This window comes from Carettochelys insculpta, chromosome 2 (genome assembly GCF_033958435.1).
Source record: "Carettochelys insculpta isolate YL-2023 chromosome 2, ASM3395843v1, whole genome shotgun sequence".
Taxonomy (NCBI): Eukaryota; Metazoa; Chordata; order Testudines; family Carettochelyidae; genus Carettochelys; species Carettochelys insculpta.
Window position 1 is genome coordinate 274671794 of NC_134138.1, and position 15734 is coordinate 274687527.

General features: G+C 61.1%; 1 protein-coding gene across 1 annotated transcript in view; it reads left to right on the plus strand.

Annotated features, from left to right (window-relative positions):
• The window catches only part of CSPG5 (chondroitin sulfate proteoglycan 5), a 41456-nt gene extending 28447 nt beyond the window's left edge, over positions 1–13009 (plus strand). The window contains exons 4-5 of the mRNA XM_074986339.1: positions 4384–4456; positions 12509–13009. Coding sequence (XP_074842440.1) covers positions 4384–4456; positions 12509–12670 — 235 coding nt within the window. The 3' untranslated portion in view covers positions 12671–13009. The remainder of the gene's footprint in view (positions 1–4383; positions 4457–12508) is intronic.
• Positions 13010–15734: the final 2725 nt, after the last annotated feature.

The following is a 15734-nucleotide window of genomic DNA, read 5'->3' on the forward strand; positions in this document are numbered from 1 at the left end:
CTGCGAACGGAGGGGTGTGAACAGGAGGGGGCTGTGGGAATGCTAGTGCAAGGTGGTCTTGCACACGGAGAGGGAGTGCTAGCGTGTGTGCACCAGTATCTGTGTAACATGACCACTAACAAGGGAGTGTGACCTGGTCTGCGGCCTTCGCGGGGGTGGCTTTTAGCTCATGCCATGGCGGTACAGGGCTTTCAGCTCTGTAGTTGCCGGGTTGAGCCTTTACCCCACTGACCTGCAGCCGCCTGCTTTACAAATGGAAGAGTGTGCATGGGTGAGGGGGAACATACCCATACACTGGGGCACTGCCTGTGTGCCGCTGTTTCCCTCAAGGGCTCCTCAAGGGCTGTTTCCCCTGCCTAACAGCTCCCCTGCCCCGAGCCGGTTTGCTGACAGAGCCCATGCAAAACACGGGTGGGTCACACAGCTCTGGCTCTTTGCCCCCAGCCCGCCTGCTCCACACAAAGTTACCCCCTCCCCAGCCTGACCAGGTGGAGTTCAGCCTTCCTCCTTCTGCCCACCCCACTCTCTTCTGCCCTCCTGCAGGGAGCTCTGCCCCAGCCTGTCCTGGGCCCTGAAAAGAGGGCTGGGGGCTGTGTTCGCCCCATCCCATTTCCCTGGAACTGCCGCCTCTCCGCCAACTTCGGCCATTTCCTTCCAGTGTTCCTAGGCCCGAAGCCCCAGGTGCACCCATTACCCTGCCCTTGTGCAGCTGTGAGTGCCCGCACAGGCATACGTGGGCTGATCCGTGGAGCTACGCGTAGCTCAGAGCGTGTGCAGGAGCGCAGCAATGTACTCACGTCATGTAGCGGGGGGGTGAGCGTTACAGCCAGGCAGGCTCGCTTGCGAGGGTGTACACACCGGCGGGCCAGGTGAGTGAACGTGTAGCAGTGGGAGTAGAGGAGAGGGTGTGCGGCGCGTGTGCTTCAGAAAATGGCAAAGCGTTCAGCAAAGGGCAACTCCAATGACGGGGGCTTTGGAACGGGTCCTGTATGAGGAGAGGTTAAAGAGACTGGGACTTTTCAGTTTAGGAGAGAGGAGACTGAGGGGGGGATATGAGAGAGGTCTATAAAATCCTGAGCCGTGTGGAGAGGGCGAATGAGGGGAAGACGTTTACTTGCTCCCATAATACAAGAACTAGAGGACACCAAATGAAATGAATGGGCAGCAGGTTTAAAACTAATAAAAGAAAGTTCTTTTTCACACAGCGCACAGTCAACCTGTGGAACTCCTCGCTGGAGGAGGCCGTGAAGGCTGGGCCTAGGAGAGAGTTCAAAGAAGAGCTAGGTAAATTCATGGCGGTTAGGTCCATAAAAGGCTATTAGCCAGGGGGTAGGAATAGTGTCCCCGGTCTCGGTTTGGCAGAGGCTGGAGATGGATGGCAGGAGACAAGGTGCTTGATCATTGTCTTCGGTCCACCCCCTCTGGGGTACCTGGCACTGGCCACTGTCGGCAGACGGGGTGCTGGGCTAGATGGACGTTTGGTCTGACGCAGTAATGGCCGTTCTTAACGTTCTTGTGTGTGTGTGTGTGTGTGTGTGTGCACTAATGTGTGAACATGCACACATTACGTGCCTATCAACACAGCCACATGTACTGGTCAGGTCGTGGGAGTGTAATGGTGACGCAGGTTCGCGTGGGCAGTGTGTGGGAGCCAGAGGCGGTGGCGTTAGCCCAGCCTCGTTTCTGGCTCTGCCTGTGGTGCTGTCCCACCACCTGTTGCCAGGTAGGTGTCTCAGGTGTCAGGCCCCCCGCTCGCTGGACAGGGCTGTCAGGCTGGTCTAGCTACTGCACATGCTGCAAAGGGCTGTGGGAGGGGTCGGGATGAGATTGGTGGAGGAGGGAAGGAGAGCTGGGCACTGGAGGGAGGCTGGGCTGGTGCCGCATGAGCTCCTGCACTACCAGCGCCTGGTGATGGATACGGCACCTCACGCAGGCACAAATGGGGCGAGAGCTGAACGGTTGAGTGGATACGGCGCCTCACACAGGCACAAACGGGGCGAGAGCTGAATGGTTGAGTGGTGGATACGGCGCCTCACGCAGGCACAAACGGGGCGAGAGCTGAATGGTTGAGTGGTGGATACGGCGCCTCACGCAGGCACAAACGGGGTGAGAGCTGAACGGTTGAGTGGTGGATACGGCGCCTCACGCAGGCACAAACGGGGTGAGAGCTGAACGGTTGAGTGGTGGATACGGCACCTCACACAGGCACAAACGGGGTGAGAGCTGAACGGTTGAGTGGTGGATACGGCACCTCACACAGGCACAAACGGGGCGAGAGCTGAACGGTTGAGTGGCGGATACGGCACCTCACACAGGCGCAAACGGGGTGAGAGCTGAACGGTTGAGTGGATACGGCACCTCACACAGGCACAAACGGGGCGAGAGCTGAATGGTTGAGTGGTGGATACGGCGCCTCACGCAGGCACAAACGGGGCGAGAGCTGAACGGTTGAGTGGTGGATACGGCACCTCACGCAGGCACAAACGGGGCGAGAGCTGAACGGTTGAGTGGTGGATACGGCACCTCACGCAGGCACAAACGGGGTGAGAGCTGAATGGTTGAGTGGTGGATACGGCGCCTCACGCAGGCACAAACGGGGCGAGAGCTGAATGGTTGAGTGGTGGATACGGCACCTCACGCAGGCACAAACGGGGCGAGAGCTGAAGGGTTGAGTGGTGGATACGGCACCTCACGCAGGCACAAACGGGGTGAGAGCTGAATGGTTGAGTGGTGGATACGGCACCTCACACAGGCACAAACGGGGCGAGAGCTGAACGGTTGAGTGGTGGATACGGCACCTCACGCAGGCACAAACGGGGTGAGAGCTGAATGGTTGAGTGGTGGATACGGCACCTCACACAGGCACAAACGGGGCGAGAGCTGAACGGTTGAGTGGTGGATACGGCACCTCACGCAGGCACAAACGGGGCGAGAGCTGAACGGTTGAGTGGTGGATACGGCACCTCACGCAGGCACAAACGGGGTGAGAGCTGAATGGTTGAGTGGTGGATACGGCGCCTCACGCAGGCACAAACGGGGCGAGAGCTGAATGGTTGAGTGGTGGATACGGCACCTCACGCAGGCACAAACGGGGCGAGAGCTGAAGGGTTGAGTGGCGGATACGGCGCCTCACGCAGGCACAAATGGGGTGAGAGCTGAAGGGTTGAGTGGTGGATACGGCGCCTCACACCAGAGCAAACGGGGCGAGAGCTGAACGGTTGAGTGGTGGATACGGCGCCTCACACCAGCGCAAACGGGGCGAGAGCTGAATGGTTGAGTGGTGGATATGGCGCCTCACACCAGCGCAAACGGTGCGAGAGCTGAATGGTTGAGTGGTGGATACGGCAGCTCACGCAGGCACAAATGGGGTGAGAGCTGAAGGGTTGAGTGGTGAATACGGCGCCTCACACCAGCGCAAACAGGGCGAGAGCTGAATGGTTGAGTGGTGGATACGGCGCCTCACGCAGGCACAAACGGGGCGAGAGCTGAAGGGTTGAGTGGCGAATACGGCGCCTCACGCAGGCACAAACGGGGCGAGAGCTGAAGGGTTGAGTGGCGGATACGGCGCCTCACGCAGGCACAAATGGGGTGAGAGCTGAAGGGTTGAGTGGTGAATACGGCGCCTCACACCAGCACAAACAGGGCGAGAGCTGAACGGTTGAGTGGTGGATACGGCGCCTCACGCAGGCACAAATGGGGTGAGAGCTGAAGGGTTGAGTGGTGAATACGGCGCCTCACACCAGCACAAACAGGGCGAGAGCTGAACGGTTGAATGGCGGATACGGCGCCTCACACCAGCGCAAACGGGGCGAGAGCTGAATGGTTGAGTGGTGGATATGGCGCCTCACACCAGCGCAAACGGGGCGAGAGCTGAATGGTTGAGTGGTGGATATGGCACCTCACGCAGGCACAAATGGGGAGAGAGCTGAACAGTTGAGTGGTGGATACGGCACCTCACACCAGCACAAATGGGGCGAGAGCTGAATGGTTGAATGGCGGATACGGCACCTCACGCCGGCACAAACGGGGCGAGAGCTGAATGGTTGAATGGCGGATACGGCGCCTCACGCTGGCACAAACGGGGCGAGAGCTGAATGAGGGTGTGACAGATACAGCACTTTTGTCTGGTAAACAAGTCGGGTTGAGACGACAGCTTCAGGGGTGTGGCTGTGGGGAGCCTGTCTTCTGTGAAAGCTGAGGGGCCCATTGCTGCCTGGGACGGCTCCCGTGTCACGTAGAACCATACGGCTCAGCCTGTGGCTGGCCCAGGCTAGCAGGTCCCTGGGTGTATTTGCTAACCCACGTGTGGTCCAGGGATTGACAGTTTGATCGCTCGCCAGCCGCTGACCTCTCCGCCTTTGTGTCTCCTCTCCATGTTGACAGGTACCGAACGCCGTCCGAGCTCCACAACGATAACTTTTCCCTCTCCACGATTGCCGAGGGCTCCCACCCAAATGTAAGGAAACTTTGCACCACCCCATGTAACCACTCCCCTCATGCCCGTGCATTGGCTTACTATGATAACATTATCTGTCAGGTAACGTCTTCTTCACGTCTCCCCTTCTGCATGCCTCCCCCTCCCCACCGCCTGCGCTGCCGGGGGCTGCTTCAGAGCGCGCGCGCAGGCCAAGGCCCCGAGAGCCAGGGCTTTGCGGCTGCTGGTGCCGACAGTCTGGTGCTGGATTGGATTGTGGTGAAACCCCATTGCCTGTCTGCTCTGGCCTGGCCCTGGGAGCCCAGCAGAGAGGAGTGGAAGTGGAGGTGACACCCAGGCCGCTGTGACAGCTGCCCCGCCAGACAGGACAGTCTGTCGTGCCCTGTAACCCCAACCACGAGTGCTGCAGTGCCTGGTGTCCTGCTGGCCTGCAATGCAGCGGCCTTGTGGGCAGGAGCCGGGGGCCTCACAGCAGCCCAGGCAGGAGCAGGTGCAGGGCTGAGGAGGTGAGTGCAGGGACTGGAGATGTCTGATGGTCAGGTAGGAGGGAGCCAGCACCCACGAAGGGGCTGTGGGGGGGAAAGGCAGAGCTCAGGGGCTTGCTGCGGGGACGTGGAAGGGGCTTGCCAGGGGGTGGGTTCTGGCTCCATCAGGCTGGGACCTCGACCGTCCCAGGGTCTGAGTGGGGCTGCCACCCACCCAGCATTTCCAGGACTGCCCTGGGTGATGTGGACAGGTGATCGGTCCCCGCTGCCAGCCAGCCGCTGTGGTGGGCTCAGGGTCACCCCAGACCTCCTGCTGCTTCGTACCTCAGAGATGGAAGCCTCCCCCTTCTGCCTGGGAGTGGCCAGAGCGGCCACACTCCTGGGGCAAGTCCTGACACAGCACTGGAGGGAGCGGGGACAACTCCCCATGGCTCACCCCATTCCCTGCCCTCAAGAGAGGCCCCAGCCCTGCCAGGGCCCAGGGCGCTCGCCCCCGGCTCGGCCTGCACGTCGTGCTCTGAAGCAGCCTCCCTCAATGTTCCAGCTGCTGCCAACCTGTCCAGTCAGCGTCTCCCCCGGCTGTCGCTCATTTCACACCATCCCCTGCCCTCCCTCTGTCGTGTCCATGCTCATGTGGTGGTGGGGCGGCAGGGTGGCGGACTGGGGACGTGTGAGCAGCCACTCAGTGCCTGGCCTGGCCTGAGGGAGGGCTCAGGGAAGGGATGCTGCCCAGCCCCTCCCCTGCTGCTGCTTTCCCGGGGAGAGGTGGCACCACGTTGAGAGCGTCACAGTGCCCAGCTGAGGCCCAGCTGGTGCAGCCCCCAGCCCATGCCTGGGAACCTTTCTGGCTGCGTCAGTGCAGGGGCTGGGCCCCTAGAGAGAGAGATGAAGCCCCCAGGGGATGGGGGGGATGCTGAGCCCTGAGCTGCCGCGCATTACATGGAATTAGGGACCTCGAGCTCTCAAATGGACGGCGCAAAGCCTGAAATGGGAGGTACCAACCCCGGTACCCAACACAGGCCAGCGAGGGCCCCCCTGCGCCTGGGACACATGAGCACCGTACGATCAACCATGGGACTTCGTGGGAGCCTCTGTGCCTAGAACATGTTGGCACTGTGCCCAGCCCCCCAGCCATGGGACTTTGTGGGCCCCTCTGGGTATGAGATACTGAAGGACCCCATGTTGCCATACGTGGGACATGGTCGGTCCTGCCCCGCCACATGTGGGATGATGGGGTCACTGATCCAGGGAGCAGTTTTGGCCCACATCTTCTCTTTGCCCTCCCTCCCTTTTCTGTTCCTCCTTCTCCCACGCCCCTGTGCCCTGCCTCCCGTCTCGCCTCCCCACACCCCTGTGCCCTGCCTCCCGGCTCGCCTCCCTGTGCCCTGGCTCCCGGCTCGCCTCCCCACGCCCCTGTGCCCTGCCTCCCGGCTCGCCTCCCCACACCCCTGTGCCCTGGCTCCCGGCTCACCTCCCCACACCCCTGTGCCCTGCCTCCCGGCTCGCCTCCCCACACCCCTGTGCCCTGCCTCCCGGCTCGCCTCCCCACACCCCTGTGCCCTGCCTCCCGGCTCGCCTCCCTGTGCCCTGCCTTCCGGCTCGCCTCCCCACGCCCCTGTGCCCTGCCTCCCGGCTCGCCTCCCTGTGCCCTGCCTCCCGGCTCGCCTCCCTGTGCCCTGGCTCCCGGCTCGCCTCCCCACGCCCCTGTGCCCTGGCTCCCGGCTCGCCTCCCCACGCCCCTGTGCCCTGCCTCCCGGCTCGCCTCCCTGTGCCCTGGCTCCCGGCTCGCCTCCCCACGCCCCTGTGCCCTGCCTCCCGGCTCGCCTCCCCACACCCCTGTGCCTTGCCTCCCGGCTCGCCTCCCCACACCCCTGTGCCCTGCCTCCCGGCTCACCTCCCTGTGCCCTGCCTCCCGGCTCACCTCCCTGTGCCCTGCCTCCCGGCTCGCCTCCCCACGCCCCTGTGCCCTGCCTCCCGGCTCGCCTCCCCACGCCCCTGTGCCCTGCCTCCCGGCTCATCTCCCCACGCCCCTGTGACCTGCCTCCCGGCTCGCCTCCCCACACCCCTGTGCCCTGCCTCCCGGCTCGCCTCCCCACGCCCCTGTGACCTGCCTCCCGGCTCGCCTCCCCACGCCCCTGTGCCCTGCCTCCCGGCTCGCCTCCCTGTGCCCTGGCTCCCGGCTCGCCTCCCCACGCCCCTGTGTCCTGCCTCCCGGCTCGCCTCCCCACGCCCCTGTGTCCTGCCTCCCGGCTCGCCTCCCCACGCCTCTGTGTCCTGCCTCCCGGCTCGCCTCCCCACGCCCCTGTGCCCTACCTCCCGGCTCGCCTCCCCACGCCCCTGTGCCCTGCCTCCCGGCTCGCCTCCCCAAGCCCTGTGTCCTGCCTCCCGGCTCGCCTCCCCACGCCCCTGTGCCCTGCCTCCCGGCTCGCCTCCCGGCTCGCCTCCCTGTGCCCTGCCTCCCGGCTCGCCTCCCTGTGCCCTGGCTCCCGGCTCGCCTCCCCACGCCCCTGTGCCCTGGCTCCCGGCTCGCCTCCCCACACCCCTGTGCCTTGCCTCCCGGCTCGCCTCCCCACACCCCTGTGCCCTGCCTCCCGGCTCACCTCCCTGTGCCCTGCCTCCCGGCTCGCCTCCCCACGCCCCTGTGCCCTGCCTCCCGGCTCGCCTCCCCACGCCCCTGTGCCCTGCCTCCCGGCTCGCCTCCCCACGCCCCTGTGCCCTGCCTCCCGGCTCGCCTCCCCACGCCCCTGTGCCCTGCCTCCCGGCTCGTCTCCCCACGCCCCTGTGACCTGCCTCCCGGCTCGCCTCCCCACGCCCCTGTGACCTGCCTCCCGGCTCGCCTCCCCACGCCCCGTGTCCTGCCTCCCGGCTCGCCTCCCCACGCCCCGTGTCCTGCCTCCCGGCTCGCCTCCCCACGCCCCTGTGTCCTGCCTCCCGGCTCGCCTCCCCACGCCCCTGTGTCCTGCCTCCCGGCTCGCCTCCCCACGCCTCTGTGTCCTGCCTCCCGGCTCGCCTCCCCACGCCCCTGTGCCCTACCTCCCAGCTTGCCTCCCCAAGCCCTGTGTCCTGCCTCCCGGCTCGCCTCCCCACGCCCCTGTGCCCTGCCTCCCGGCTCGCCTCCCCACGCCCCTGTGACCTGCCTCCCGGCTCGCCTCCCCAAGCCCTGTGTCCTGCCTCCCGGCTCGCCTCCCCACGCCCCTGTGTCCTGCCTCCCGGCTCGCCTCCCCACGCCCCTGTGTCCTGCCTCCCGGCTCGCCTCCCCACGCCCCTGTGTCCTGCCTCCCCACGCCTCTGTGTCCTGCCTCCCGGCTCGCCTCCCCACGCCCCTGTGCCCTACCTCCCGGCTTGCCTCCCCAAGCCCTGTGTCCTGCCTCCCGGCTCGCCTCCCCACGCCCCTGTGCCCTGCCTCCCGGCTTGCCTCCCCACGCCCCTGTGACCTGCCTCCCAGCTCGCCTCCCCAAGCCCTGTGTCCTGCCTCCCGGCTCGCCTCCCCACGCCCCTGTGTCCTGCCTCCCGGCTCGCCTCCCCACGCCCCTGTGTCCTGCCTCCCGGCTCGCCTCCCCACGCCTCTGTGTCCTGCCTCCCGGCTCGCCTCCCCACGCCCCTGTGCCCTACCTCCCGGCTCGCCTCCCCACGCCCCTGTGCCCTGCCTCCCGGCTCGCCTCCCCACGCCCCTGTGCCCTGCCTCCCGGCTCGCCTCCCCACGCCCCTGTGCCCTGCCTCCCGGTTCACCTCCCCACGTCCCTGTGCCCTGCCTCCCAGCTCTCTTCAGCTCCACTGCAAAGCTCAGGGTTTTTCACTGATATCTAAATGTGTTTACGATCCAATTTCAGCTCCTCTTTACTGCACAGTGCAGTGCAGCTGCTTGAGGCTAGGAAGTGCCCTACCCTTCTGGCTGATGTCGGAACAGCACTGCCAGGTGTCACTCCCTGGGGGGTTGCACTTACCCACTCGCAGGTCAGAATTCTGCTGCTGTATGTTTCAGAGGGGCCAGAGCAAGAAGCCAAGGGACTTGCCCATGGTCACTCTGGGAGGCCAGTGTCAGGGTTGGGAGAAGACCCCAAATCTCTATCTCTCTTACCACACTCAACCCCAGCCGGTCCCTGGTGCACAGCCATCACTCTTGGTGTTGTTCAGGCTTGGCGCTCGCTTGCTGAGCCGTATGGCTGGGGCGGGCAGGAGAGATCCCGAGGGCCAGACTAGAGGAAGGAAAGAGCCATTCATTGCCCCGCTCCAGGATGGAAGAACCTGGCCCCGTGAGAACTTGGAGAGAAGCTAATAGCTGGGCCATTTGGCAACTGGCTCTGTGGGGCTGGGAACCATCACTGCAAGTCCCCTGCCTTCCCCACCTCCCCTGCTGTGACCCCCTGCTCCCCACACCCTCAGCTGACTGAGTGGGCTGGGTGCAGTGCTGTGTATGGAGCTGGGCCCTGCTTCTCCCGGCTGCTCTGCCCTGGGCTTGCTCCTGCGTAAGGGGCGTGCGGCTCGGCACGGGGGAAGGTAGGTGAGGTTTGAACGGCCACAGAGAAGAAGCGGCCCTCCCTTCCCAGTGCAGGGCTGAGCCAGGTGCGTGGGCTCGCTGGGGGAGAGCCCCGGGCCTGTGTTATACAGGACAGAGCAGATGAACCCAGGGGTTCCCTCAGCCTTAACATGTACGGCTGTCCAGGCCGTACCACCTGTGCACACAGAGGGGCTCATCTCCAGGGATATCAGATGAGTAACTTCACCAGGCTCAGTTCAGTTGAGGGAGGGGAATTGTAAGGAAATCTGGCCTGGAGGTGGCTGTTTTGGGAGACCAGCACTATCCCAGGACAGGCCTGAGCAGCTCGGAGCACTCGGGGGTCTCAGAATTTGCTTCTCTTGAGCTCTGTGCGCCTCCCTCCTGCAGCAACATAAACACGGTTAGTCCATGTGCTGAGCATCAATGACTGGGACTGCATTTAATTATGCCTGCGGGTCGAACATGCGCCTTTGAGTGCGTCACGTGATTGGCGACCCCCTTCGCCAGGCTCTTGGCAGGCAGCCAGGTTCTCAGCCGAGCACCCCCTAACAGATACAAATTCATTACTAGTTGCATTTGTTTTTTCACCTGCAGTATGAAACTACTGCAGCAAGCCTGCAACTGCTGAGGCGTTCATTATTCTGCCTGTCACGGGCATGCAGAACTTCCCAGCAACCCTAGGCACAGAGCTCCATTCCTCCTCCTCCTCCAAAACCATAGGCTTCCAGGATTTGAGCCAAAGGAGAATCTCCTTTATCGGCTAGAAGTATAGCATCTATGACACGCAGCTTAGCTGTACTGATTCTGTGCCGCAGAGGACATTGCTGTAAAAGCACACTTGGTCCCATTCATTAGTGACCTTTCACGAGGCTGGGCTCAGCTCGCCTCCTAGTGGCTGGGGGTCGGGAAGTGATGTCCATTCCTATGAATGGCCTTCTCGGCTGAGTTCAAGTGTTCCATCCAGAAGGCCTCACTAGTGCCAGATTCCTCCTGGGTTCTGGAGCCGTTCAGGCAGCACGGTCATGTGGCGGTAGCACGCGTCCAGTGAACGGACTGGGTCTGCTGTCTGTAGAGTTATGATGTAACGTGCCGACTACTCCCTAGGGAACTGATAGTACCCCGGTGGGCCAGCACAGCGGAGAGGCAGCCGGTGAACACAGCAGCGTGGCAGGATCAGCCGTCAGAATCTCTGTATCTCAAGGAGGTGGGAGGGCGGATCAGCAGAGCAGAGGCTGTGGCGAATGGGTGTGGCCGGGCCGGGCTGAAAGGCTCCGGGAGGCAGGACTGGCGCAGCGGGCAGTGGTGTGGGGCAGGAGCCAGGTGCCACCACAGAGCTGGGAAAGGCCCAGCACTGGGAGAGCAGCAGGCTGCCCATCAGGAGTGAAGCATGCAGGCAGAGGCGTGACCTAGCCGAGAGCTGCCGGCAGCCATGCCAGGCCCCGGCGGGAATGACACCGACATCTGTCACTGAGGCCCATTAGCCTTTGTGTGATGAGTTTACAACCCAGAGAGATACCTGCTGTGGCAGCAGTACGTGAAGGGCCCCGGAAGGGGCTTTGGCAGCGCGGCTGGGCTCTGCGTTTGGAGTCGTCTTGCTCCCTCTGAAACAGCAGCTCACTCCCAGGGACCTGGCTTCCAGCCCACTGGACACCTTGCCAGCACCACCCAGAGGGCCGCAGCCCTGCCCAGGCAGCTCCCCCAGGACCGCGGGGCTGGTGAAGAGCCTCAGCCAGCTGCAATAAGGGGGTGGCATTGGAGTGGCTGTCAGCTGTGATTTCTCTTAAGAGGGGATTGTCCAATGTGGGGGCTGGGACTCAGGACTCCTGGGTTCTGTTCTTGACGCTGACCTGCAGAGTGACTCAGCGTCACCATCGGTACAAGACTAAGGCGCTGCCAGTAGGCATCTGTCTCACCAGGGTGCTAAGAGTCTTAATTCCTGCGGATTACCTAGCAGTACCAATTGGGGCAGGGACAGATACATCGTTAGCCCCCCCGCCTACATCGTAAAGTGTTGTGACACCTGCAGGCGGAAGGAGCTCAGTGATTGTTAGGGGCTGCAGCAGTGGTTTTCAGCCACTGTGCCGTGGCGCACCAGGGTGCCGTGAGGACCGTTCAAGTGTGCTGTGAAATTTCATCAGTTTCCCTTCTTGTGTGTGTGGGGCAGGGGAGATTGATGACCCCGCCCCAGCTGGGGCCGGAGGAGCAAGGTTGCCTGAGTCCCAACTAGTGCGGGGTTGGGCAGTTTCCTCCTGCGGTGGCTCTATGAAGAGCTGCTGTGAGGGGAAATACCAACCCCGCAAGAGCCTGCTCACACCGGGAGGCAGCTGAAATGCTGTTTCCTGGCCCGGACGGGCTGGCAGGGAGCCTGACCCCTCACCTTGCTGTGGCAAGGGGGGAAGGGAGGGACTCTGTTGGAGCTGAGATGTGAGATAAATGCTCACACCTCCTACTCTGTGAGTAAAATGTGGGTGCATCAGGGAACGGCTTGTCTCATCAAAGTGTGCCGGGCTACTGAAAAGGCTGGGGACCTCTGGGCTACATCAGCCTAACCCTTAGCATGGGAGCAAGGCTGGGAACCCCCTGCAACCAATAGCATTCTACATCGCTTGCAACACCAGGCAGAAACAGAATCCTCTGGCTGCTGCCCCAGACAGCTGGGCAAGTGTGTTGAGAGGGACAGAGTTCCCCAGCCCTCCTCAGCACTGAACCCAGCTCCGGCAATCTCCGCTGCTGTGCCGGGAAGCTTGGTGGCAGCTGGCTCTTCGGGTGCTCAGGGACTGCTGTGGCCCTCTGCGCTGGAAGCAGACTTTGTGCACGGAGGGTTTGTTTCAAAGCTGAGTCACAGGGTCTCCTGGCATGATGCAGCCAAGAGACTGGCAGGTGGGATGAGGTTGGGTGATGGGCGAGCTCAGGACCTTCCACGGTCATTCACCACGACGGAGCTCCTCTGCTCCGGCTTGCAGTGCTTTTAGTCCAGGCTGATCCCCTCCGCCCCTTTTCCTGGCTAATAGGTCTCGCTAGTGACTCTAGACTCCGTCGCAGCTCCCTCTGTGACCCCTCTTCTCCCCATTTCCCCGCTTTCTTCCCTAGGAGGACCCCAGCCTTCCTCACAAACTGCAGGACGCTCTGAAATCCTGCGTGAAAGAAGAGGACACGTTTAACATTGAGAACTCCATGTCGCCCAAGCATGACAACGGGAAGAGTGACCAGGTGGACGCTGGTGTGAACTGTCTTCAGAACAACTTGACATGAAGAAACCAGCAAGGAGAGGAGACATCACAACTCCATTTCCTATCGTCCAACTCTCATTTCTAGTAACTTGGTTATATTCTTCCCCTTCCCTCCCTCTGCTCCGTGGCATGCTTTGGTGTGTTTTGTAACCCTCCCTCTGCTCCGTGGCATGCTTTGGTGTGTTTTGTACAGGGAAAATAAAAGACAAATCAAAATGCTTTTCAGAGGACTTGTCCATTGGGTTGCCTGGTATGTGCTCTGCCTGTATGTTGCTTGTATGTTGCTTGTATGTTGCCTGGGCTTTGTCCCACGGCTGTGATTTTTAAGCCTTTGCTGTTACTCAACTGACTTTTTTTGTACTTTCACCCGACTGTTTTTGAACTACGAGTTAAAATGAAAAACAAAGGAAGATCTTGAAATAAAACGTTTTTTTAAAGTTAAGTTGCCTGGTTGCCTCTTGCTGTTGCGCAGTTGCCCCAGAGCACTGTAGCCCCTGGCTCAGAGATGGAGAAGGGGAACTAGGTCATGGCTAGGCCAAGATTGACCCCCTGGTTCCAAGGGGCTGCCCATTTCTGGGCTCAACAAGGAGTCCTGTGGCTCCTTAAAGACCAATACGTTTTCAGGGCGTGGGCTTTCGTGGGCTGTTTGCTGAAACAGACGAGCACAGCTACCCCTCTGCAAAGTGCACAGCAAGTTTCGATTACGCCTCGCAAACAACCGCTGTCAATTTAGCCCTTGTTGCTGTGTGCATATCCATCCCGAGAGCTGTCCCTATAGCTATCCATTAGCCATGGGCTGAGCTAACCCAGGCGTGTCATGTTCTATTGTTTCTGCCCCTTACTGGACAACTCACACATGTTAAACAGAAGAGCACAGAGCAGCTCACGTCCAGCAGAATGGTACTCGCTGGCGTATCGATGGCAGATGCACAAAGAGCTGCTCCCCCTGCAGAATTCCCAAGGCCCACTGTGTTCTCCATGGAGGGCTCTCAGCCAAGAGCTGATGGGCTTGCGAGAATCCTGGAGAAATGTTTTTAGAAGGGGGCAAGCTCCTGAAGTCCTTGCTCAGGAAAAGCTCTTGTTGCTTTCAATGGGATTTGGCCTGTTGGATTTACATGGTTTGCCTGAATATCGCCAGGGTGAAACGGAATCGAAGCTGCAGCTCCCCACCCCCACACAGCAAAGTGGAGGCCCTAGTACAGCTTTACACGCCGCAGTCCATCTTGGCTGAGGTTGAGGGGGTGGTTTGGATGGCATTGGGAGCTTTGCCCTGCAGAAACCCTTCAGGGTAAGGCCAGCGTAGACAGGTGCGCCAGGGTCGCGTAATTTGGGGGGCTGCCGACAACGGTCCAAGCAGAGATGTCCTCGCAACCACCCTGGGCCTCATGCTGTGCACACATCAGCGTCCAGGGTGGCCTGGGAGACTAGCAGAGGGCTGGCTCTGGCTGGGAAGCAGCAAGCAAACCCATCCCAAGCCCACTGTGCTCGGCCCAAGCCTGCCAGCATGATTTGAGTTAGCCGGCCGAGCGCTTAGTGTGGGTGTGGCCAAGTTTCCTGTGGTCCCATAAAGTTTGTTTCCAGCCACCAGTCCTGGCTCTCGGTGTTCTGTGCTGTTGTTTAGCTGTAATTTACCCCTAAACGTCTTCTCAGAGCCCAGCAAGCAGTGGACGTGTTGGTGATGTGCTAGACAATATTGACTCCTGTGATGTGGCCAATTCTCTCCTCTGGCACCAGTCAGGTCCCGAGGGTGCTGGACGTGAGAGGTTCAACCTGTGCTGCTGTTTCACTTCCATTACCTGACTTGAAGGGATTAGCCTGTAGGTCTCCATCCTTAACACACTACACTTGTCTAACAACGCGCTAATTGCCTAGTTCTCTCTCTCTCTGGTGGATACATTAGGGGTGGCCTGGGGGCAAATTCCTCCTCTGGGAGTAACGTAACCAGCCGATCTGGGTGCTCCCGTGGAGCAGGCTGCTGAGGAGCAGGCAGCTTTGCTTCCCCCACAGCTGGCGGAAAGCTCTTTACAAAGGTTGGGCTTGACCATTCTGTCCCCAGGAAGTGAGACTCTGAGCTCGGCAACTTAAGCACTGATCTGGAGTAATGCTGTTGAAACGAGGTGTTAGTCTTGATTGCTACCTGTGTAAGCGTGAACAGGCCCTGGCACAAAGGCGCTGAGGTTAAGAGGAGGCCGGCCGGAGTGTAGATGGCAGGATGGGACCTGCTGTGTCCACTTCCTACAAACCACCCCTCCCCCCCACGCCCACCGGTGTGAACGTTGAGGCAGGGTTGTTACGTCACGTAGCACTCCAGGGCAAACCCTACACAGGAAGGGAGACGTCCAGCTGCAGCTGGCCACTGTAGAGTTCAATCACCCGCTAAGCCAGACTGCACTATCCTATGAGCTCAAGCTGGCACCTGGCTTGCGGGGGCTTCCAAGGAGTTCTCCCTTTCCCCTGTCATGTGCTGAACGGGTTGGCAAGGTGTACAGCAGGTAAGATGCTAAGCGTCCCCTGAGTGTGTGTGCAAGAAGCTACCACCGGGCTGTATTTATAGCCAGCGTGTCCCTCTAGAGCACCTCTGTATAGACCGCGTAGCACCAGCGCTACTCACAGCGGACTTAGCCCATCCTTATCCTGCTGTCAGCTCTTCTGTACTAATTCCTCGTCCAGCCCCCTCCACCGAGTAGGTGAGCACCCGCAGGGAGGGTGCAGCAGCAAGGCAGTCCGCTCACTTTGCCGAGGACTTAGCAGAGTGAGGTGCTGTGGGTTTGACTAGCCAGCTGATTCGGTTTCACAGGAGAGGGAAAACCTTTCTTTGCCGGGCAGAGCCAGCGAGCGTACGTAAGAGCCCCCATAGCCAGAGGGATTCACTCTGTACTTCCGTCCCAGGCAAGTCCTAAGGAGAGTTCCAGTGCTCACCTCATGCCACGGCTTGCAAGGGCTGAGCCCCCAGCACCTCTAGCCTGGCCAGTTCAGAGCCCTGGCACTGCTGGACTTGCCATGTTAGATAGGAAAGGAAATAAAATTGCTTGAGCCGCGGCGCCGCTTTTGTTGCAGATGAAAGGCAGGAGATTTCCCACGTGGTA